Source organism: Echiichthys vipera, assembly GCF_963691815.1.
Source record: "Echiichthys vipera genome assembly, chromosome: 6".
Taxonomy (NCBI): domain Eukaryota; kingdom Metazoa; phylum Chordata; class Actinopteri; order Perciformes; family Trachinidae; genus Echiichthys; species Echiichthys vipera.
In genome coordinates, this window is record NC_139831.1 from 24166852 (window position 1) to 24190164 (window position 23313).

General features: G+C 43.3%; 1 protein-coding gene across 1 annotated transcript in view; it reads left to right on the top strand.

The window, feature by feature from the left end:
* nrg2b (neuregulin 2b) overlaps window positions 1-4880 on the top strand; it is a gene marked incomplete at both ends in the record, with an annotated part of 60728 nt that extends 55848 nt beyond the window's left edge. The window contains 3 exons of the mRNA XM_083915251.1: window positions 1169-1384; window positions 3118-3301; window positions 4401-4880. Of these exons, the coding sequence (XP_083771377.1) occupies window positions 1169-1384; window positions 3118-3301; window positions 4401-4880 (880 nt within the window). The remainder of the gene's footprint in view (window positions 1-1168; window positions 1385-3117; window positions 3302-4400) is intronic.
* Between the last annotated feature and the right edge of the window lie 18433 nt (window positions 4881-23313).

The following is a 23313-nucleotide window of genomic DNA, read 5'->3' on the forward strand; positions in this document are numbered from 1 at the left end:
AGCTCTTGGCCATTTTGCCTTGTGACAGAGATATGTCCAGAACAGCCATCCCCAGAACCAGTATTAAAGACACATTCAGGCCACGCTCTAGTTTGCTTACTTTAAGCAGAAATATTGAAATACGCCATTTAAAAAAAAAACAACAACACTTTTTCCCTCGCCACAATTTAGCCCTTCTTTGGAACTTAAAAACTGACCCCACTCCACCGTGTTTTATTTGGTAGTCTGCATGGTTCCTCACCTTTGCCATAATCATCATTATTCATAAACTTTAAACTCCAATAAAATAAAACCTAGCCTGGTAAAAAAAAAAACACCCCCCTCAGTGTTGTCATGGACATATGTTTTTTTGTACCAGGCCTTAAACAGGTTTAACTATGCTGTGAAAACGGCCTGTTTAACATGGGGGCAATGACGAACTACTCTATTGTGCAGACTACTCCTTGTGGGGGCTTGGTCATACCTGGTGCCTCTTCCATTGTGTCTTTACTCCTCTCATTTTCTTGTTCTTTCTGAATCCTTGCCTTTCTTCCCTTTAGCCCCTGGTTTGTGCTGAAGCAATGACTGAGCTGGCCAGGCTACAGTTTACTTTACATCTTATCATTAGCTGCCCAAGTGTGTTCTGCTTAACTGACCCCCGCAGTTCCCTGCAAAATAACTGCGGAGGGTGGGGTATCGGATGTCAAGTCGAAATGTGTTTTAATTATAACAGTGCAGTTTCTTTTCATCTAAATACATGTAACTTGTATTGTCAGTGATATAAGTCTTTAGGTAAATTGTCTTATTGGATCCATATAAGGCTCAACCATAGACCTTTGCATGGGGTCCCCCTGGGCATTGAGTCAGGGTCATCTGTACCCTTTGACACCCCCATGGTAACTAAAAGACTCAAACAATTTGACTTACACAAAACATGTGTGTCGTAGGCCTGTTGATGCCAGTGTCATACATACATACAGAGTACAATCAGATCGTGTAGAGCTGCACAGTTGGCTGTTGATTGTCAGTGGGAGGGTGTGGCAGGACTTAGAGCTTTGATAGCCAATGCATGTGAACATTTTTTGAAGTATTGTGTTTTACCCAGCAGTCCTTCCACCTCTTTATCCTCCGGCCTCCTCAGAGCTATTGAAATCTTTTCAAGTTGTTCTGCTAACACTCACACCTGCAGACACGAGGAGCAGACGTGGAGCATGGAGCGAACAGAGAGTATGAACTCAGACTGCCAGTCAGGTGGGCTGTCAAGCTCTGTGGGAACCAGTAAGTGCAGCAGCCCAGCGTGCATGGCGAGGAGGGCCGCCCACTGGGGCTGCCAGGACATGTCCGGACCGGGAATGCAGTACGGGGATTCTTACGACTCCCTAAGAGACTCGCCTCACAGTGACAGGTAGGGAAGGTTGTAATATATGTGTGCGTGTAGGTGTGCATGTGCGTGTCTGTGTCTGTGTCTGTGTGCATGTGTGTGCGTGTGTGTGTGTCTGTCTTTTCCTGACTATCCTTTGGTATACAGTTTAGACTAAAGACCAGGTTATGGGGGCCGGCTTGTCCAATTGGGGACAGAGGCCGTGGTTCCATTTGGGAAAAAGCAGATATGTGGGTCAGTGGTTAAGGATAGGTCAGGTTTATGTTTAAGTTTAGCAGTGTTCAGTCTTCAAGGAAATTACCTAAGGAAACAACTCTGGTTTTGTTCATGACTCTACAACACTTCTACATTAATTTGTTTTATTACACCAGCCCTGTTACTCTTTGGCGACCCCAAGTGACAGTAAATTTGTTATTATTTTTTCATTTTCACCCAGATACTGTATATTGTAATGTGACTTTATAAACCAACGCTGCTGATGTATTGAATGTAATGTAATAATGTAACCACTTTGACTCAACCTGATTCTATTTTTTCCATTCACCAGTTAAAGCTGAAGTTGTGTTTTTTTTCGCATTTACTGAACTGTCACTATATCATGACAACACAATGAGAGAGACGATCTGTGAAAAACTAAAGTACCTTTAACATCTGTTCCTGTCTGCTCCCAGAGCTCTCTCTGTGTGCTCCCAATGGCATTTGCTAGTTTCCACCTCGCCCGAAGAAATAACACCCAGTCAGAGCGGAGGAGTCTCTGACGCAGTGTCAATGACTGCTCTGAACTCAGATTAAACTGTGAAACGAGGCAGTGACGATCAAATATGAATCAAAACTATGCTGTCAGGATATAGTGACAGTTTCAGCAAATATCAAAACAACATATTTTAAAAGAAAGTTACAAACTACAGTTTTAACGGTTTCCTACAGTCCCCAGAATGTCCTCTGAGTAATAAACAGACTTGACTTTCGTGTATTTACCTATGTTTGTTTATTACCTGTGCGCACTATACAATTTTATACAATTTCATTAAGAAAGTGATTTGTCTGTACAACATAAAACTGTGTTGATCTGCTGTGGTCTTTCTATTGTGCTTCTTATACCATTTCAAACAGATTACGTTCCAGAAGATTTAATTGGAACAAATATGAAACTCATGATAAGCAAAAATCCTTTTGGTGCTGAAAAGTCACTGAACTGACTGTGTTTCAGAATTTGGGATCTCTGCTGTGGCAAAACTATACATTATCAACTTAACAAGTTGAGGTGCAGCAGGCCTACAGTCTTTGCCAAGGCACATGTTCATTAATGTTTTAAATATTCTTGGGACGGGTGGTGGGAGTGGGTGGCGAGGTGGCTCAGCATTAAACACTGTTGTTTTGTGGCAAAAAGGTCCGTCGTGCAAGCTTGAGCCAGCTGGCTGCAGTGTTTCTGTGTTGAGTTTCTATATTTCTTCCCACGGTCCAAAGTCTTGGAGCTCAGGTGGACTGGAAAAACTAAATTACTGTCTGTGTGTGTTAGCCCTATGATTGACTGGCCACCTGTCCAGTGCATGCTGGGTAGGCTCCAGCCCCCCGGGCCTGAAGAGGACAAGTGTTTCAGAAAATTGATGGGTGGCACTTACTGACTGATACTTAGTTGTGTGTGTATGACGATTGTGGCCAAATGTGTGCTACTTTACGTGGACTGGTTACATTTTCCATGTATTTAAGGTGTGATTCAGACACCGCAATAATCTGGTGCTGTCTTTCCTCTCCAGGTATGTGTCGGCGCTGACCACACCAGCGCGCCTGTCTCCGGTGGAGTTCCATTATCCTCCGTTGCCGCCCCAGGTGCCCACCTTCCAGATCACCTCGCCCAACACAAGCCACGCCCTCTCTCTGCCCCCTGCAGCTGCCGCCTACCATAGAGAGGATGACCAGCCGCTGCTACGTTGCCCCGATGTATGTAGGAAAATATACAGTAGTACACACATACCAGTGAGCAGCATGGTGGTTGTGACAACATGCATCAGTATAACGGAATAGGGCTGTTTATGTTCTATTTGTTTTTCTAGACCAAGACTGGCAATGTGTCAGTCTGTCTCTCTTTGTTTTGTGACTTTCCTGCCTTGTCTGTGGCACTCAGGCCCAAGCCCAATTATTCATAGCAAAGACATAAATCTTAAAAGAATGGATAAGATAAGTAATTTTAATTTTGTCTTTTTAAGCAGAATCATCTCCCAAAACGGCTGGGCACTGTAGTTTCCAGTGTAAATGTCAGTCAAACAGCAGAAAATAGTGCTTTTGTTTGTGAATATTTTCAACTGCAGGATAATACACATTTGGTGCTCTGGTGAGTATTCACTGCAGTGGGATGGCGTATGTTAGCCTGACATCTCCAGAACAAATTGCAAATGTGAGATATTCAGGAGCCACTCAGTTCATTTTAGGTTTCCAAGGGCGTTATCAACAATCACAAATGAACATAGCGCTGAATATCACATCACAACGTGCAGAGATGAGCAGTGGTAGTTCAGCATCAAAATGTCTGTGAATCAGCTGCAGATTTAGAAAATGCCTTAGTGCCGCTTCTCTGTACTAAGCTAGGTTTATACTCACCATACTGTCGTGTCAGCTCAAAACTTGTCTGAATGGAAGGGGCACCAGATGCATCTGCCAGAGCAAATAAAACATGTAGATTCATCTGGTTCCTACGTTAGGTTAATGAGGGATCACTTCCAAATAAACTACAGTGGTAATGAAAGAACATGTGCAACAGTGTGGCTCCCTGATGTGTTTCTGAAACATTGAAGCTCTGTGGTACAGAGGAATAAGTTACTTTCAGGCTTTAGATATAATAGTTAATTGTTGGTTTTGCTTTTTTCTTGATATTTGTTCACAATAAGAAAAATATAGCATCTTACCAGACTTATTTTTAACTCGATGGCTCAAATCTCTTTGTTTGCTTTGACCCTGCCGATGATCCTTTGAGCAAGTCAATGACAAACATATGTAACGCATACAGTTTCTGTCAAATCCTCTACTCTATCTGATGTTTTAGGATGGAAGTTTATACAGGCAACCCCGGCGTCCGAGGCGACCCTACCTGACGGAGAGCACAGGAAGTCTACCGTCTAGCCCTTACCGTCTCCCTGACGATGAGGCCTACGAGACCACACAGGAGTACGCCTCTTCACGAGAACCCATCCGGAGCCGGCGCCGTCCGCGACGCAACCGCCTCAATGGACACGTCTCCCAGCGTACAACAGGCTTAAGAGACTATAGCTCACAGAGCTTCAGCCAGTCAGAGGAGGAGGAGGAGGAAGAGGAGGAGGAAGAGGATGCTCACGGGGAGAGCACACCTTTCCTTAGTATGCAGAACATGAACATGGACCCACCCTTAGCCGTACCGGGTTTCCGTTCATCATCTGGTGCAGAAACACGGACTCACCGCGTGCTGAGTCGGCCGGGGACACGCAGCAATGGGCAGAGCCGCGGCGCCCAGTCGCAGCGCTCCAAGGCTGACAACATGCCCCTTTAAGACCTACCCCCCCCACCCCCCCCCCCCCCCACCACCCACCCCTCCACCTCACACACTCCCCCCACAACTAGTGGACTACAGACCTGCACCTAGGAGAAATATTTTTATTTTGTATAACAGACAGATATTCTAAACAAATGAAATATTTATTTTCATTTCAGCAAAAATTGTCTACTAGCTAACAGCAAAGACTTTTTTTATAACGGGGGAGGTTGTGGGGTGGGGGGGATATTTATATGTAAAATTTTTTGATTTACAGCATTATGAAAGGTGAAAAAAAGAGAATTATGTGCCAATTTTTTCACAAGTTAGATAAATAGAATAATATTGTGGTGCCTTTTGCTGTATGCTGAATTCGGAGGTCCCATTGAGTTTTTGTAGCCTTTCTTATAAAGACTCCTCGTTTTTATAGAGACCAACCCTCTTACTTCCTTTTGCTTTGGTTTTTTCTCTGATTTGGGATCTTCCTCTTTTTGAACTGTGATCTGATTATGTCATCATGCAATATTGATTCCTCCTATGTAAAAGGTGTCTGTTTACATGAATATGATCCACGCGATGCGCTCGTTTAACAGGGACATTAGTCACTGACGCAACCGGAAGTGAAGAGTAGATTTCTCGGATGAATTTTGGATTAATCACATCGGTCATTCATGTCCTAATTCGCTGTAAGTCATGTGTTGTTATTTCTGTGAAAACAAGTGTGTTAGGGAGTTGTTGAGGAGAAGTAATTCCAGTTTCCTGTGTAGGTGTCCAGGGTGCTCCCATGACACTGGTGGTGGTTGCAGAGTGTGTGTGTGTGTGTGTGTGTGTGTGTGTGTGTGTGTGTGTGTGTGTGTGTGTGTGTGTGTGTGTGTGTGTGTGTGTGTGTGTGTGTGTGTGTGTGTGTGTGTGTGTGTGTGTGTGTGTGCCTGTATGTACACCTCATTAAGCCTCATATGGTTACCGCCTCTGTTCACCTTGGAAAGTGTTTTCTCTTGTTTGACTGACATGCTCCTATCACCAATCCTCACGCTGCCAGAAGCTCCATTGCACTGTAAGAGCCTCCCTCCGTGAGCAGTCATTGGCCAGGGAGCTGCCGATCCAAACCGAACCTAACCAATCCAGTTGTAATCCAGCCTGACTCTGGTCTCCCGTGGACTGCCCAGCCCGCCCGTTTCCTATGCCAGCAGCTTAGAGCCGCACTGTGTCTCAGGACTTCCCCATCACATCACAGCCAAAAGACTCAAAGCAGAGAGCGCACGTCATCTCAGTCACAGTTCAGTCCGCAGGCCAGATCGACATCGCCTCACTCTCATTTCTGTCTATCCCAGGTTTGTTGAGTTCACTCGTGGCCATGATTAAGGGTGTGTGGGTAAAAAGTGTTGGAATCAGAAGGGAGATTCAGTCGCTTTTTTTTTTTTTTTTTTTACTTCAGAAGGTTTCGTGTATGTGGGCATGTGTTTAGCTGTGTGTGGGTCATGAAGATGATGAAAAAATAATGCTGAGACCACATCTGTTCATTATGTTGCAGGGGCATAGCTAGGAATTTGGGGCCCCCTGAGAGGAGGATATTGCTCTGGGTTACCCCTTTCTTTTTTTACTTATATAAACCTACTACTTTACGGGCCCTCTCCAGCTGTGGGCCCCCGGAATCGCTACCACCTTTCACCCCTGTAGCGATGGTACTGCTCTGATGGAGAAATCGCTTGCGGGTCGCTGCATGCAGGGTCACACTGCTAGAGAGCGAGTTTCTGAGTCTGATTCTACGTTTTCTTTAGCTCACAGCCAAATGGTGGTATAAGATAATACTGATTACTGCATCCTTGATTTGCATTCCTATACCTTTATTGATTGAACTTATTTTGCTTGGTCATATTGACTGAATGATCTGTTATCTATCTGTCTTTGTCTGCCCCCTTCACCTCACATCAACCCTCACCTTCATGTCTTTCTCACCCCCTTACAAACCTTCAGAAGCAACTAGCAGATTAATTTAGGCCACATCTCCAGATACTGAACAGCATACTTACAGTAGGCTGATCGCGGCAGAATCTCTTTACCTTGTATAGATATACATTGGGTTTAGAGACCATTTCAAGCTCACAGAGGAAAATTATGTGTCAGATACATTATGTGTCCCTTTATGAGATTGTTTTGTTGACATTACCTTTTTTCACACAGGAGATGCATGGATCAGATATAGAAAGTCTCTAAAAATGGTGACAAACCCCTCAGATTTATGGGAATCATGCTAGACATTTCTAAAAACATTATTTGGGTTCATGGCCCAGATGTCTGACTAGTTTTGTCCTACTGTCACTGTTATCAATCTGGGATTTGCAATGTGGAAATGCTACGAGTGAGGGTAGCGTGCTTCTGGAGAAAGTTGAATTGAAGATCCTCCCACCCTCTTTCTCCTCACCCTGCACTCCCCTCTTTGCCCCTTACATACACACATACTGTATTTCACACCTCATACTGTACACACACACACACACACACACACACACACGCACACACACACACACACACACACACACACACACACACACACACACACACACACAATAGTCCTATCATATCTGTTTGTCAAGCAGTTTGCTTTTGTCTTTTTTACCTCCCGGCTCCCTCTCTCCTCCCTCGTCTCTCCCCCCTTCCTCCTCCCACTTTCCTCTCACCTCCAACCCCTCTGCATGTCCTAGTGGTACTGGTAGTTGGGTGCATGGAAAAAGCAGCAAGCAAATTGTTTTTCCACTCCGTGAAAAAATAAAAATCTTCATTTTAACATTCAGCAATAAATCCCCTTCTTTTCATGACCATCATTCTTGGAATATGCTAGAAGATTTTTTGCAAGTTTTATCAAAAACATACTTGTAAAAGAAGAAAAATCCAAAACCACCCATTCATATGAAAAATAAAACTTTATTCCTACCAATTTGAAACACTCCTGTCATCTTTGTAACACAAAATAATGGTTGTTTTTTGTTTTTAATTTAGAATCTGTCAGAATCTGTTGTGCCTTCTTTATTTATATATTCTTTGTTTACATAAAGAAGTTATTATAATAAAATTGCACCAAATGTACAGTAAGACTGGAGCTGAAAAGATATGACCAGTAGATGGCTGTGTGCACCTTGTCTATAATTTGATGTGCCAGTTTAGCAGTTGATGAGCTGAATGATGGTGCTTTCTGTATGGAAAATTTATCATAGACGATTATTCACATAATTATGATTATTCTCATAATACTCCAAAAATGTTCCACAAGTTTGATTGATAATATTACTTCATTGTGGCTGTATTCTATTTACATTTGCCACTTTCAGGGTTGGGTCTAAATGGTAACCCTGGATTTGCGAAAACTCTCATTTGCGTTGCCTGATGACCTAACCTTAGCCATTCGAGGTCAGTACCTTTAATCCATCTTAATCATTTTCTATTGCCTAACCTGGGCCATCTTACCCTAACCATTCATAGTCAATACCTAGCCTTAACCATCTAACCTTAACATTTTGAGAAAGACCTTACCTAACGATTTCCTGGTTGTTCCAATACGGAAGTGCAGAAATTGCAGTTCACTAAGTGTCCACTAGGAGCAGGTTTCATAACAGAACAATTTATCATTGACCCCCATGTTAAATAGGTCTCAGCACAGCATAGGTTTCACAGCGAAATTAAACCTATTTAAGGCCTAGCACAAAAATCCATTAAGGTCTCTATGCTTAGGTCATATCTCCATGACAACACAGAGGGGGGTGCATGCTTTTGTACCAGGCTAGTTAATTAGTAATTAATAAGTAAGGCTAGTAATTAATAATTAGGAGCGTGGCCTCTTGAGTGACAGCTAGCCTCTGGCCCTCATTTCTCCTCTGAGGTATTCGCCAGCCAGATGGACATATCTCCCTCTCCCCAATGTCCCATCAATGCCCTTTTTTAGTAAAAGGAAATGAGGAGGAGTCAAGTTTGACAAGATGGTGACTCCCCTGGACAATTACGATTGATGTAAAGGCTACATCCATTTTTTATGTAGATGGTGTCAAGGAAAATGACCTGGACCTTTTAACCTTAACAATAGGAGGTTAATACCTAACCTTTACCATTTAATCTTAGCATTTTGATGTTCACCTCTCCAAGAACCATCACCTTATTGTGGTGGAGTCGTTTGTGTGTCCCTGTGAACCTGATGGCTGTGTTGTCTGGAATATAGTGCTCCTGGTAGGGTCTCCCATGGCAGAGTGATCTCAGGTGAGGAGCCGGTCTGGAGCCAGGCCCAGACGGAGGGCTCGCTTGCGAGCGCTTGGTGGCTGGGTTTGCTACGGAGCCCGGCCGGGCACAGCCTGAAAAAGTGATGTAGCACCTCACTCCTCTCCATCCTGTGGGCCCACCACTCGCAGGAGGAACCGCTGGAGTCGGGTGCGTTGCTGCACAGGTAGCAGTGAAGGTGAGGGGCCTCGACGGACCAGACATGGGCAGCAGAGGCTGGCTCTGGGGACGTGGAATGTCACCTCTCTGTCGGGGAAGGAGCCGGAGCTTGTGCGGGAGGTTGAGTGCTACCAGTTAGATCTGGTGGGGCTTACCTCCACACACAGTCTCGGTACTCCTGGATAAGGGTTGGACCCTACTCTTCTCTGGAGTTGCCCAGGATGTGAGGCGCCAGGCGAGTGTGGGGATACTCACAAACCCCCGGCTGAGCGCCTGCAGATGATAGGGGGGAAAACTCTGACTGTTGTTTGTGCATATGCACCGAACAGCAGTTCAGAGTATTCGGCCTTCTTGTAGACCCTGAATGGAGTCCTGCATGGGGCTCCAGTAGGGGACTCCATAGTTCTGCTGGGAGACTTCAACACCCACGTGGGCAATGATGGAGACACCTGGAGAGTCGTGATTGGGAGGAACGGCCTCCCTGATCTAAATCGGAGCGGTAGTCTGTTATTAAACTTCTGTGCTAGTAACGGATTGTCTACAACTAACACCATTTCGAAAATAAGGATTCTCATAAGTGTATGTTGTACCAGAGCACCCTAGGCTAAAGGTTGATAATGGGAGGCCTGGGAGTATGCCCATCACCCTCTGGTGATCAGTTGGGTCAGAGGATGGGGGAAGATTCTGGACAGACCAGGTAAGCCCAAACGAGTAGTGCGGGTGAACTGGGAACGTCTGGAGGAGGCCTCAGTCCGAGGTATTTTCAACTCACAACTCCGGCGGTGCTTTTCTGGCATCCGTGTGGAGGTTGGGGGCATTGAACCGGAGTGGGCAATGTTAAAAGCTTCCATTGCTGAAGCTGCAGCGGTGAGCTGTGGCCTCAAGGTCTTAGGTGCCTCAAGGGGCGGTAACCCTCAAACACCATGGTGGACACCGGTGGTCAGGGAAGCTGTCCGACTGAAGGAGGCCTTCCAGGATATGTTATCACAGAAGACTCTGGAGGCAGTTGCAAGGTACCGACGGGCCAGAAGGGCTGCAGCCTCTGCTGTGTCAGAGGCAAAGCAACAGGTGTGGGTGGAGTTCGGAGAAGTCATGGAGACAGACTTTCGGGCGGCACCAAGGTGTGGGGGAAAGGGTGAGGGGGAAACGGGGAACCGTCCAAGCTGTTTACAGTAAGAACGGACATGGAACAACGGACCAGCTCTTCACTATCACAAGGATCCTGGAGGAGGCCTGGGAGTATGCCTGGATAGTCTACATGTGCTTTGTGGATCTGGAGAAGGCATATGACCGGGTACGGGAGTATAGGGTGAGGGGGTCACTTCTGTGGGCCATCCAATCTCTGTACACCCAAAGCGAGAGTTGTGTCCGGATCCTCTGCAATAAGTCTGATTCGTTCCCGGTGGGGGTTGGCCTCCGGTACCAGTACCTCGGGATCATGTTCACGAGTGAGGGGATGATGGAGCGTGAGTTTGGCCAGAGAATCAGAGCAGCGATGGCGGTGTTGCAGTCACGCTACACCGATGCACCGACGAAAAGAGAGCTCAGCCAGAAGGCAAAGCTCTTGATCTACCAATCAATCTTCGTTCCTACCCTCACCTATGGTCATGAAAGCTGGGTCATGACTGAAAGAACGAGGTCGCGGGTACAAGTGGGCGAAATGTGGTTTCTCAGGAGGATGGCTGGAGTCTCCCTTAGAGATAGGGTGAGAAGTTCAGCCATCCGAGAGGAACTCGGAGAAGAGCCGCTGCTCCTTTGCGTTGAAAGGAGCCAGTTGAGGTGGTTCGGGCATCTAGTAAGGATGCCCCCCGGGCGCCTCCCTAGGGAGGTGTTCCAGGCACGTCCAGCTGGGAGGAGGCCTCGGGGAAGAACCAGGACTAGGTGGAGAGATTATATCTCCACACTGGGCTGGGAACGCCTCGGGATCCCCCAGTTAGAGCTGATTAATGTGGCCCAGGAAAGGGAAGTGTAACCCAGGTCCCATGTAGTTAAAATAAAGCTAGAGTGGTTAATACTATGAGACTGGGCCTGGGCTCGTTGTAGGAAAATACAACTTTTTTTATGTTAATTTTAGAATGTGTACCTTTAATAATGTTTGCTACTTTACTAATAATGACCACCACAACTGTATTTTAAATGCAAAAATAGTCCTTTCACAGGTATTTATTTACAGAAAATGAAATAAGAGTGAATGATTTTTAGGAAAGATATATAAAAATAAAAAAACACAGAATTATCCACAACAACACAAAACCTCAAAAATTGTACCTGTGGGCCCACACACTGTTAAACCCATTGCAGGCCTGTTTACTGAAGCTTGTGTGCGGTGGGGCCTAAAACTGAAATGGCCGCTTCACTCAAAGCTGAGCACAAAATAACAGCACATGCATGTGTATGTTAGTACTCACGATTTCAGAGTTTTAGTTAGTAGGGGTAGAAGGGGAATGGGGGATGAAAGTCTCACGGTGATAATGGCAATGGCGGTGATGATCCAAACACACACTCACGGGCAATGGCGTAGCGAAGGAAAAAAACACAGCAGCAGCAGGACTCGGCACGACACAGCCGAACGCAGAAACAGGGCAGAAGAACACACACAGACAGCAGGGCCATCGGCTGGAAACCCGTCTCTCTCTCCAACGTCCGTCTCCTCTTGCAGGTCACACAGAAGTTTATATCAGGACCACGAGTAGTCGACCTCCACGATACAACTTAATGCTTCCCACACAACACGATGCCTCCTCTCTTTAGCTCTCTTTTTTCGCGGGTGCTCCTAATTCCCACACTAACCTGCGGCACTAGTCCCGCCCCTTACACGGTGACTTTACTCTGATTGTCTCGTGAGTTTTAACCACCAAAGGTAAAACAGGAATGAAATGTAGGTGCAACCGGCGCCCAAAGATGATTGTTCATTTTCTGGATTAACTCGAACTGTCAGTTTGATTAAAAGTAGAACCCACAGCCTGCTGGAACAAAGACCTCAAAAGGCTAGGCCGAAGCCTTTCTGCCATGCTTTCTCCCCCACAACAGGTCACACCCAGGTGTGAACTCTCCAAGGCACCCAAACTGTTCATTGGCTGAGTTGACCCCCGGACTATGACATCACCTGGGCCTATATAAAGTGAAGCACACAATCTCTCGCTCTCTTTCTACTGGATCTTTCTACCGGATCTTCCTCCTGCTCTTCTCCAACTCTACGCGATCCTGCAGATCCAGGAGACCAGCTGCCCGCTGTCCCCTCGGCCCTGGACCTGGCCTATGGCGTGGGATCACCACGAAGGTTAACCAACCGGTTATCCTCAACTGAGCACAGCACAGAGCGATCTGTTTCCTCTTTTGCCTAAGAGCCACAATCAGACAAGAACTACCACGGAGCTTCCTTTCTTCACCCAGCCACTGGCATCAAGCAACGCAAAACATCTCCCATCTCATGGACTGGTAACTAATCACCAACTGGGCATTACTACATGTTATAGGACTGTATGAACGGCTAGATACCATTGTAACTTTGTCATAAGAACTGAGAGATCAGGCTTCCGGCCTTTATGTAACAAAGAGAATGTTCACACCTTCTCCGAGCCCCCACCTCTTCCCTTTGTCTCTCTCTCTCAAACACACACACACACGCACACACACACACATACACACAAACATACGTTTGCTGTTAGCTTTAGTTAGTTTATTGTGTCTTGTTTGTTGCATTTATTATTTGTTAATAAATGTCTGATTATTTAATATTACACAAAGATGAATGAGCCAGCTTCTACTAAGAAAAGAACTTTTAAATCCTTCAACTAGTTAAACTATTATATTTATCGGTGTTTAACCCTTAATTAGTAGTTTAATATATTTTATGAGACTTTAATATTAGTTATCACTCCGTCTATGACGGTGGTGCCCCGAGGAACTCTGGTTTGACTAGAGTCATTTTTATTATTATCTTTGATAATTATTGGTGATAACTAATATTTCCTTGATTAACGATAAGTTTATTGAGAATACTCAATCTCATAATCTGAACGTGAGTCAAGGCACTATATTTGATTGGTTCTCCGTGTGACGTTTTTAATAAATTGAAGTTATTAATTTTTAGTAATTTTTCTTTGTTAATTTTCCTTATCAAATATTTCATTTGATAGTCACACTATTGATCCAATTAAACCCAAAGTACCAACATTGGTGCCCGGTGTGAGGCTTAGTTATGTTGGCTTGGCAATAATTCATAATTGTGTGATATTAATATTCGTCATATTTTTGGACATTTTACAATTTTTGGATTTTTCATCCAAAATTTTCAAAAGTCGTTCCATTTAACCCCACTTGTCTTCCACAGGAGTAGACATCCAGCTGTACTTACAAACAAGTACAAAGTGGTGTTATTTGATGAATTCTCCAAATTTAGCTAAAGCGATTTGAGAATATTGATAACCTCTGTAAGCCTGATAGTTACCCTTAAGATTTTGCTGTTGCTACTAGCTATTGAAGTTTGGTTTAGCATTGGAATATCACATATTCAATGCAATCCAATGAGTCTTGTCATAAATTGTTGCTAAATTAAGTGCTCCTTCCCATTTACTCATAGCGTGCCCCCGGCCCTATGAACCCGAGAGCGTGAACTGTTGGAACTGCCTTGCATTTCAACCTGAGTGGAGTTAGATAGAGCCACAGTGTGCTACCAGACCTGTGAAATAAAGTTACATGCCCAGCTGTTTCTTCCACGTGTCTCAGCTTGAGTAGTACTTTATAGATATTATTCCCTGACTGACTGCCCTGCATCTCAGTTAGTGTAAATTCTGGTCCCAGAACCACATGGTGCTCTAGTTGCCCCTCCCCGCGCAGTAAGCAAGCTACCCACAAAGTGTAGATCAGAGGAACTGTTGTTTTAGGCTAGTGTACTACCTTATTTACATCACAAGGTGTCTGCCAAGCAACACCAGAGCCAAAACAATTGCATTGTTGTACTAGACAACAAGTTTTTATCTCAACTTCCATTTTAAACAATGGAGAACCCATGTGTAGAGAATTTCATTTCTTCCCTAGCACAGAGCCTTAAACCTGGCTACCCTGAGTTCATTAACACATTGAACTTAAGTGAGTGCAGTAAAGAAATAGACTCCCTTCTCAGCGACACATCTAAAGGGTCAGTGTTGAAATGTTTGCTCCTGAACTTTCACCGGCAAATTAACATTGTCTGTCAGAGCAAAACAGCATTAGAAAAGGAGATAGAATCCCTTAAAGCTCAAAATGCTAATCTCATTAGTGAAGTTCAGATAGCAAATCACAAAGTCCTGCGTTATTTAGAAGATTTGCACTCAGCAGAGTCACAACTCTTCTCCCACAAAAAGGAATTGTTAGGGCTTAGATGTGAAGCTCTTGCCCCATCAAAGTCATTCATCCTTGCTGATTCTGGCCTTTCAAATTCAAATTCCTCCCTCAATGAGAGATTAACGCCCTCTCCAGAGCAGACCAAGGAAGTTCAGTCCTGCTCTACCTCCTCACAGCATCACTTTGAGAGTGATGACAGAGAGAGCATAGTCTCGCCTTCACAAACGGTGACCTCACAATGTCCCCGCCTTGAAGAGCTTGAGCTTCTAGCTAAAGATATGGACGTGTTTGATCCAGACAACTGCGATCATAACACTGAGGACTATTTTAGGGAATTAGATGAAAATCTAATTGACCTGCCCAATGCAACACAGAGAGAGAAAGTTAAACTTGTGTGAAAAACCAGCTCAAAGGCTGTCCGCAAAGTTATACAGTCTCAACCTGCCAGAGTCAGAAATGACTACAATGAGCTCCGTCATGCACTGACAGAAGAATTCTCTTCTACTGCAGACGAAATCGCTTCTTTGGTTGCAGCTAGTCAAATTAAACATTCCCGTCAAGAGAGTCCCAGAGACTACTTTAGACGTTTGAGACACGTATACTTTCAAGGAAAGAATGCACCAGGCTTGGAAGAGAACCCAACCTTTAAGTCCCTGTACTTGCAGAACCTTCATCCTTGTATACGTACACACGTTATTCTTGAGACAAGAAAAGATAACCTCTCTCTTAACGAGGTTAGGAAAATAGCACAGGTGGCTTGGGAAACTGTTGTCAATTGCAAAGCAAGGGAAACAACATCTGCTTCCAGCAGCTCAAACACTGTGAGGTCACACAGACCTTCTGTCTCAGAACCCCATCCTCAGAACAGATCGAAAGGGGGGGACAAAACACAGCATAGGGATGCAGAGCGTAAACGCCATGTCCACCAGCTGCCACGGGATAGTCACGCCCAGAGCAGGAGCTGTAGAAGGCCATATTCTGAGATCCTGGCCCAGCATAATGACCTGCCAAACCACTGCTCAGATGATGACCACAGCATCTCTGACCGCAGCTCAGAATCCGACAGTGACAGCGCCTCTGAGTGTCTTTCTGCACACGGCTACAGGCAGCGTTACAGCCCTGAGCCACGAGTTAAGAAGAACTTCAAACAACAGAGCTCCAGAGTCCGCTCCTCTCGGTTCTGTAGGTAACAGTCCATCTGCACTGATAGTAAGATTAATGCTACTCAGCAGCCTTACTTTTCTTACAGTTAAATTGGTAAACTTTGATTTGTTAGCAGCCGCAGCAAACTCAATAAGACCCAAATTGTAATTGGACTTAACACCTTGTACAAACTTTGCAAATACTTTGGGATCAACTCCTTGTATTTTGTAATAAGCTCACTGGTAAACACTAGTTTAGGACACATCTCATGATTGAAGCACCAGTCATACACCTGTCCTCATGCAACTGACAGCTGCATCTCATCTGTATCTCACCCCAAGTCATTTACATAACTAACACTTCTGTTCTCACAAACCTGAAGAGTAGCTGAGAAACAATGTTTATTATGTATTTCGTATAGTGCCATTGTCATGTTTAGATTTTGTTTTGTAGCTTTTGTTCTTGCCTAGTCGAGATATAAGTAGTGTTTAGCCAATTCCCAGTTGGTGAAATAACTGCCCAAAACGTTGCAAACACTAAATGAACTGACAAATGAACTCTGTAGATCTATGTACTGTGAAAGATGCCCTTAAAACCGCACATCGGGTGCAGTCTCAAGGACATCGGGGGGATATGAAGCTGCAACCGGCGCCCAAAGATGATTGTTCATTTTCTGGATTAACTCGAACTGTCAGTTTGATTAAAAGTAGAACCCACAGCCTGCTGGAACAAAGACCTCAAAAGGCTAGGCCGAAGCCTTTCTGCCATGCTTTCTCCCCCACAACAGGTCACACCCAGGTGTGAACTCTCCAAGGCACCCAAACTGTTCATTGGCTGAGTTGACCCCCGGACTATGACATCACCTGGGCCTATATAAAGTGAAGCACACAATCTCTCGCTCTCTTTCTACTGGATCTTTCTACCGGATCTTCCTCCTGCTCTTCTCCAACTCTACGCGATCCTGCAGATCCAGGAGACCAGCTGCCCGCTGTCCCCTCGGCCCTGGACCTGGCCTATGGCGTGGGATCACCACGAAGGTTAACCAACCGGTTATCCTCAACTGAGCACAGCACAGAGCGATCTGTTTCCTCTTTTGCCTAAGAGCCACAATCAGACAAGAACTACCACGGAGCTTCCTTTCTTCACCCAGCCACTGGCATCAAGCAACGCAAAACATCTCCCATCTCATGGACTGGTAACTAATCACCAACTGGGCATTACTACATGTTATAGGACTGTATGAACGGCTAGATACCATTGTAACTTTGTCATAAGAACTGAGAGATCAGGCTTCCGGCCTTTATGTAACAAAGAGAATGTTCACACCTTCTCCGAGCCCCCACCTCTTCCCTTTGTCTCTCTCTCTCAAACACACACACACACGCACACACACACACATACACACAAACATACGTTTGCTGTTAGCTTTAGTTAGTTTATTGTGTCTTGTTTGTTGCATTTATTATTTGTTAATAAATGTCTGATTATTTAATATTACACAAAGATGAATGAGCCAGCTTCTACTAAGAAAAGAACTTTTAAATCCTTCAACTAGTTAAACTATTATATTTATCGGTGTTTAACCCTTAATTAGTAGTTTAATATATTTTATGAGACTTTAATATTAGTTATCACTCCGTCTATGACGGTGGTGCCCCGAGGAACTCTGGTTTGACTAGAATCATTTTTATTATTATCTTTGATCATTATTAGTGATAACTAATATTTCCTTGATTAACGATAAGTTTATTTGAGAAAACTCAATCTCATAATCTGAACGTGAGTCAAGGCGCTACATTTGTTTGGTTCTCCGTGTGAAGTTTTAATAAATTGAAGTTATTAATTTTTAGTAATTTTTTTTGTTAATTTTCCTTATCAAATATTTCATTTGATAGTCACACTATTGATCCAATTAAACCAAAAGTACCTTCAAAATGATTGACAGGAAACAGGTTAGGTTACACATAAACACGGCTTCTTCCTCTCTCTTTTTATCTCGGATCACAGATATTTTACAGATTTACTGAACTTAAAGACCTTTATATGAATTTATCTTTTAACTGTAAATAGTCTTATTTATTACTTTATAACTGTACATATTATATTTATGCTTTTAACCAGAACACATTTTAACAGTTTTTAATTATTATAAACTCTATTTATTTATGAACTTTTTAATAAAGCACATTATTATACTGTTAATTACTTTTTATGCTCTGTAACTTATATGATTTTTGTACAGGGCTACAGAAGTCTGGGGTCCCCTGCTAAAGCTGCTGCCCCAGCGACCCAACCCCGGATAAGCGGTTGAAGATGAGATGAGATTTTGATGTTCATGCCTAACCTTTAATCTTAACCATTTGAGGCAAAAAGCTAACCCTTCCGATCTAACCTTAACGTTTCGAGGTTAATGCCTAACCTGGACATCTAACCTTAACATTTTGAGGTTAATGCCTAACCTTTACTATTTAATCTTAACCATTAGAGGGCATTGCCTAACCTTTACCATCTAACCTTATCCATCTGTTATTGCCTTATCGTTACCACTTAAAAGTAACCATTTGTTATTGCCTAACCTCAGCCATCTAATCTTAACCATTTCTTATTGCTTGGCCAATGGCACCTCTCCAGTTACCAATTCAAACCCCAAACTTAGCCTGAATCATAGCACCGAGACAGCAGTGGTAAAATACGATACACCTATAAAATGCAAATATCTGCTGATAATATCGGCCGGCCAATGTATCAGCTTAACACTAGTGCAAGGTTGCATAGGAATGTCGAGAGGACAACATTCAACAAAGGTTACTGGCCAGACTCAAACCAGGGATGTTGTAATTATATTGTAGCATCTCAAACCCCTAGGAAATCAGGACATCCAGGCAATTAAGATGTCTCATTATATTAGACCATTCAGAATAATTTTTACTTAAAAACAATGGAGCAAGTGGTAATATAGAAATGTTTCATCAAACAAGTTTTGTTGTCTTTATATTTCATCTTTTGAAAAATGTTTTCTTGACACTCACCTCTGGGCAAAAGTTGCTACACTAGATGTTTATCTGATAGTGCTGTAACTAGATTTAAGGAAGCAATTCCATCTGCATTTAATTCAATGCCTTATCCTGATACTCTATATTTCTGTACTAACGTCAGTTTCTCTGAAATTGATCACCTTGTAGAAAGTGTTGCGGGATCACTACGAATAACACTCTACTTTGTTGCTCCTTTAAAAAAGAAGATAATGAAACAGAGGAAGTTAGCTCCGTGGTATAACTCAAAAACCTGTGAATTAGAACAAGTATCGTAGAAATTGGAAATAAGTGGCGTTCCACTAAATTGGAGGAATCTCGCTTAGTTTGGCATGAAAGTCTAAAAACATATAGGAAGGCCCTCCATAATACCAGAGCATCCTATTACTCATCTTTAATAGAGGAGAATAAGAACAATCCTCAATTTTTTTTCAGCACTGTAGCCAGGCTGACAGAGAGCCACAGCTCTATTGAGCCATGTATTCCTATAACCCTCAGTAGTAACGACTTCATGACTTTCTTCAATGACAAAATTATAAGTATTAGAGACGGAATCAAATCGCTTGGCACAAATTTTTCTTTAAACCAAAGAACCTTATGTGGCGATAGCAGTTGAACTGCCAATGGCACCAACACCAACAATGCACCTAAAGAGTATACTCCTTTAACTTTAATTTATCTGAGGGTTTCCCAAAAACCACCCATACACATGTTCCTACACAAATGAATAAAGGCATTATGTAAAATAATTTAACAACCTTTATTACTCACAATAAAACAATTTAATTTATCAAGTTATGGCTTTAAAACATTTATATCATTATTTTCTTTAATCTCTAACAAGGGATGTTCCACCTACACCAATACAGTGGTTCAGTCAGGAAGTGAAAGGCAGTACACCAAGGCTAGCTCTGGCAGAGGTCCCTGCACTCAAATAATTCAAAAGGAGAAACAAAACAATATATTTATTCACAAATCACTGCAACTCAAAACAGAAGGGGGAAAAAACATACAAGAGGTATAAATGTGGCAGGTCCTCCACTATAGCTGCTGCAGTAACCCCTCCCGGCCCCACTAACGTCTCGCAATTGGATTGGGGCGGAGCACAAGTGAACTCAACTACACTTTAGAGATTAAGAGAATGTCTATACGACAACGGAACAACTGTTTCCTAATTAGCAAGGCAAGGCAAAAAAAGAAAGAAGAAAAGTTAGAGGCAAGGCAGGGCAAACAGCAGCATAACCCCAGACAAGCTTTAAAGGAAAACAAGATAAACTGTTAGTGACAACATCTAACCACATTAGCAGACACAATAGCATTTAGCTTAAAGTACTGGTTACCTGGGTCCCACACACATCAGTGCTTGTAGCTGCTAGCGGCTACGGCGGCAACAGCAGCTAAACGGACCCGGGCACATGCACACCACCCCAGCCCGACACGTCAACCTACAACAGAGGACCGTCAGCACAGCCTCGTATTACATCTTCACATCACGAGACTAGGCTACATACCTGTAGGACGCACATGGCATATACACACCACCCCGGCCCAACGCATCAGCCTGCAGGACGCACACGGCACATACACGCTCGGACACTACTACTATTTCGCCATCAATGGCTTCTACCTGTCTCATAGACTCTATTCATACTAGGTTACTTAAAGAAGTGTTACCTTTAGTTAGCACTCCTGTTAACTTATATATGATTAATATGTCTTTATCAGCAGGTTATGTACCCAAGTCTTTTAAAGTAGCTGTAATTAAATCTTCTTAAAAAGCCCAGTCGTGATCCAGAGGTACTAGCCAGCTATAGACCTATATCTAATCTTCCGTTTTTCTCTAAGATTCTTGAGAAATTAAGCTGATTTTGTTATGCCTAATGATGCTGTTATAGGCCTAGTCTGCAAGGGGATATTACTGTTCCTTTCTCCCTAACCGCAAGACAGATGGCCGTCCTCAATAGTGCTGGGCCCGTCCGACCTTCCTGCCTGTTATAGGGAAGGTTTAATATGCCACCTTACTCAATGGGGAAATTGTTGAGTTTATGTAAATCATAAATAAGTCATAGAGTGTGGTCTATATCTATTCTGTAAAGTGTCCTGAGATAACGTCACTGTAAATGAGATAAATGGCACTGTAAGTAAAATATAATTTAATTTAATTGAACTGCACTGTGTCAAAGGAAAGTTCTCACTCAAACATTTATCACTTTAGACTAAACTCATTTCGACGTTTGGGGTTGTTCTGTTGGAGGCTCAGTTCTAGGCGGCAATGTTCCTCAGCGTGCTCATCTGACTCCCAAATTTATTTTATTTAAAAAAGTCTGTTGTTATGAAAAAGAGTTCTCAGTACTTGTTTAACTAGACCTTAGTGCGGCCTACGACACTACTGACCATCGCATCCTGCTACAGAGACTGGAGCATCTAATTGGGACTAGACTTAGACTTCTCTTTATTGATCCTTTTGGATGACTCCCGCAAGGAAATTGAGATTCCAGCATTTTACAAAAGACACAAGGGAGGTATTAAAAAAAATGTATAACCAATAAACTCTTAGGTAAATAAATACAGAAAGTATAAAAAAACAATAAACACTTTGCAATAAACTCTTAGGGCGCACTCACACTGTCCATCCGTACCATGCCCCGTGCTTTAGGGTACTTGTCCCCCTCTCCCACTCCTCCCGCGGCCCAGGCCCGTTTGTACTCACACTATCTGGGCCTCGGCGCGAATGCGAAGGGAACCGCATTAAGCTGGTTTAAGTTGTATTTATCAGATAGATCTCAGTTTGTACATGTTTATGTCAAATCCTCCATGCACTCTAAAATCAGTCACGGAGTTCCACAAAGTTCTGTCCTTGGACCGATTCTATTCAAATTATATATGCTTCCCTTAGGAAATATTGTATTATATATATATATTATATATTTATACATAAGGAAACACTCCATATATTTTCATTGTTATGCTGATGATACACAATTATATTTGTCGATCAAACCAGAAGGAAACGATCAGATAAACTTCAATTGTGCATTAAGGAAATAAAAAGCTGGATGACCTGCAATTTTCTGATGTTAAACTCAGATAAAACTGAAGTTATCGTACTAGGCCCTGAAGGCCTCCGAAACTCAATATGTATAGATATTGTTACTCTGGATGATGTTGTGTTGTCCTCCAGCACCACAGTAAAGAAACTGGATATTATTTTTGATCAGGATATGTCCTTCGATTCTCACATAAAACTAACGACAAGGAATGTATATTTTCACCTGCGTAATATTACGAAAATTAGGAACATTGTGTCTTAGAAAGATGCAGAAAAACTAGTCCTTGCATTTGTTACTTCTAGGCTTGACTATTGCAACTCCTTATTATCAGGCTGCTCTAATAAGTCTATCAAGAGAAGCCCGTGCCAGGAGAGGATCCAACAGAACGCATAAAATAATTGATTTCTTCTTACTCGTTAACAACCTCCTTGACTACATGAATGCATATGAATATCGCCCAATAGTCACTTCTGACCACGGTCCTACCACAGTTGACTTTAGTTGTCCACAAGATACAATTCCACGTTCACCATGGAGGTTCGGCTCACACTTACTGTCGGATAGTAAGTTTAAAGATTTTGTAATCGGCTCTTACATAGAGTTGAATGACAACCCTGATCTCAGCAGCGGCACTCTGTGGGAGGCACTTAAAGTTACTGTTCGAGGACAAGTGATATCTTATATTTCTCAAATGAGAAGGGCTGAATGGGCTGGTGGAAATTGTGGAGGAACTGGTAAAACTCAATGGAACTTACTCCACCCTCGATCCCCCCCTCTCTATAAGAAATGGCAAATGCTACATTCGTAACATAGCCTCTTAATGACACGCGTAGTGGAGAGACAGCTGCGACAATCCAAACAAAACTTTTTTGAGCAGGGAGATAAGGCAGGGAGACTCCTGGCAGGCTAGTGCTTCCAGACTAATCTCTAAAACTCAACTACCAGACGGTAGCCACACTTCTGATCCAGTGGTGATCAACAAGTCTTTTTCTGATTTTTACACGGCATTACATACTTCTGAATGCAACCCAATTACTGCAGCGACCCCCAAACCCTTAGACTGCTTAACGTGCCCTCAGATTGATATAAATATCGCTAGGGAGCTCGACCCTAGACCCATCTCTCTGTTGGAGGTGCATGAAGCGATCAAGTCTATGCAGAACAGGAAATCTGCTGGTCCTGATGGTTTTACAGTCGAGTTCTTTAAGGCGTACTCTACACTATTAGCCCCTATCCTTGTGAAAATGTTCGATGACTCCTTTACTAAAGGCAGATTGCCAGCGACCTTGTATGAGGCATCTATTGAATTGCTTCTGAAGAAAGACAGGGACCCTACTTCATGTGGCAGCTACAGATAGGTCTCACTTTTAAGCATAGATTGTAAGATCCTTGCTAAGGTCCTCACCCTCCGCCTCCAAAGTGTGATGTCGTCGATAATTTCACAAGACCAGACAGGCTTCATATTAGGGAGACATTCAT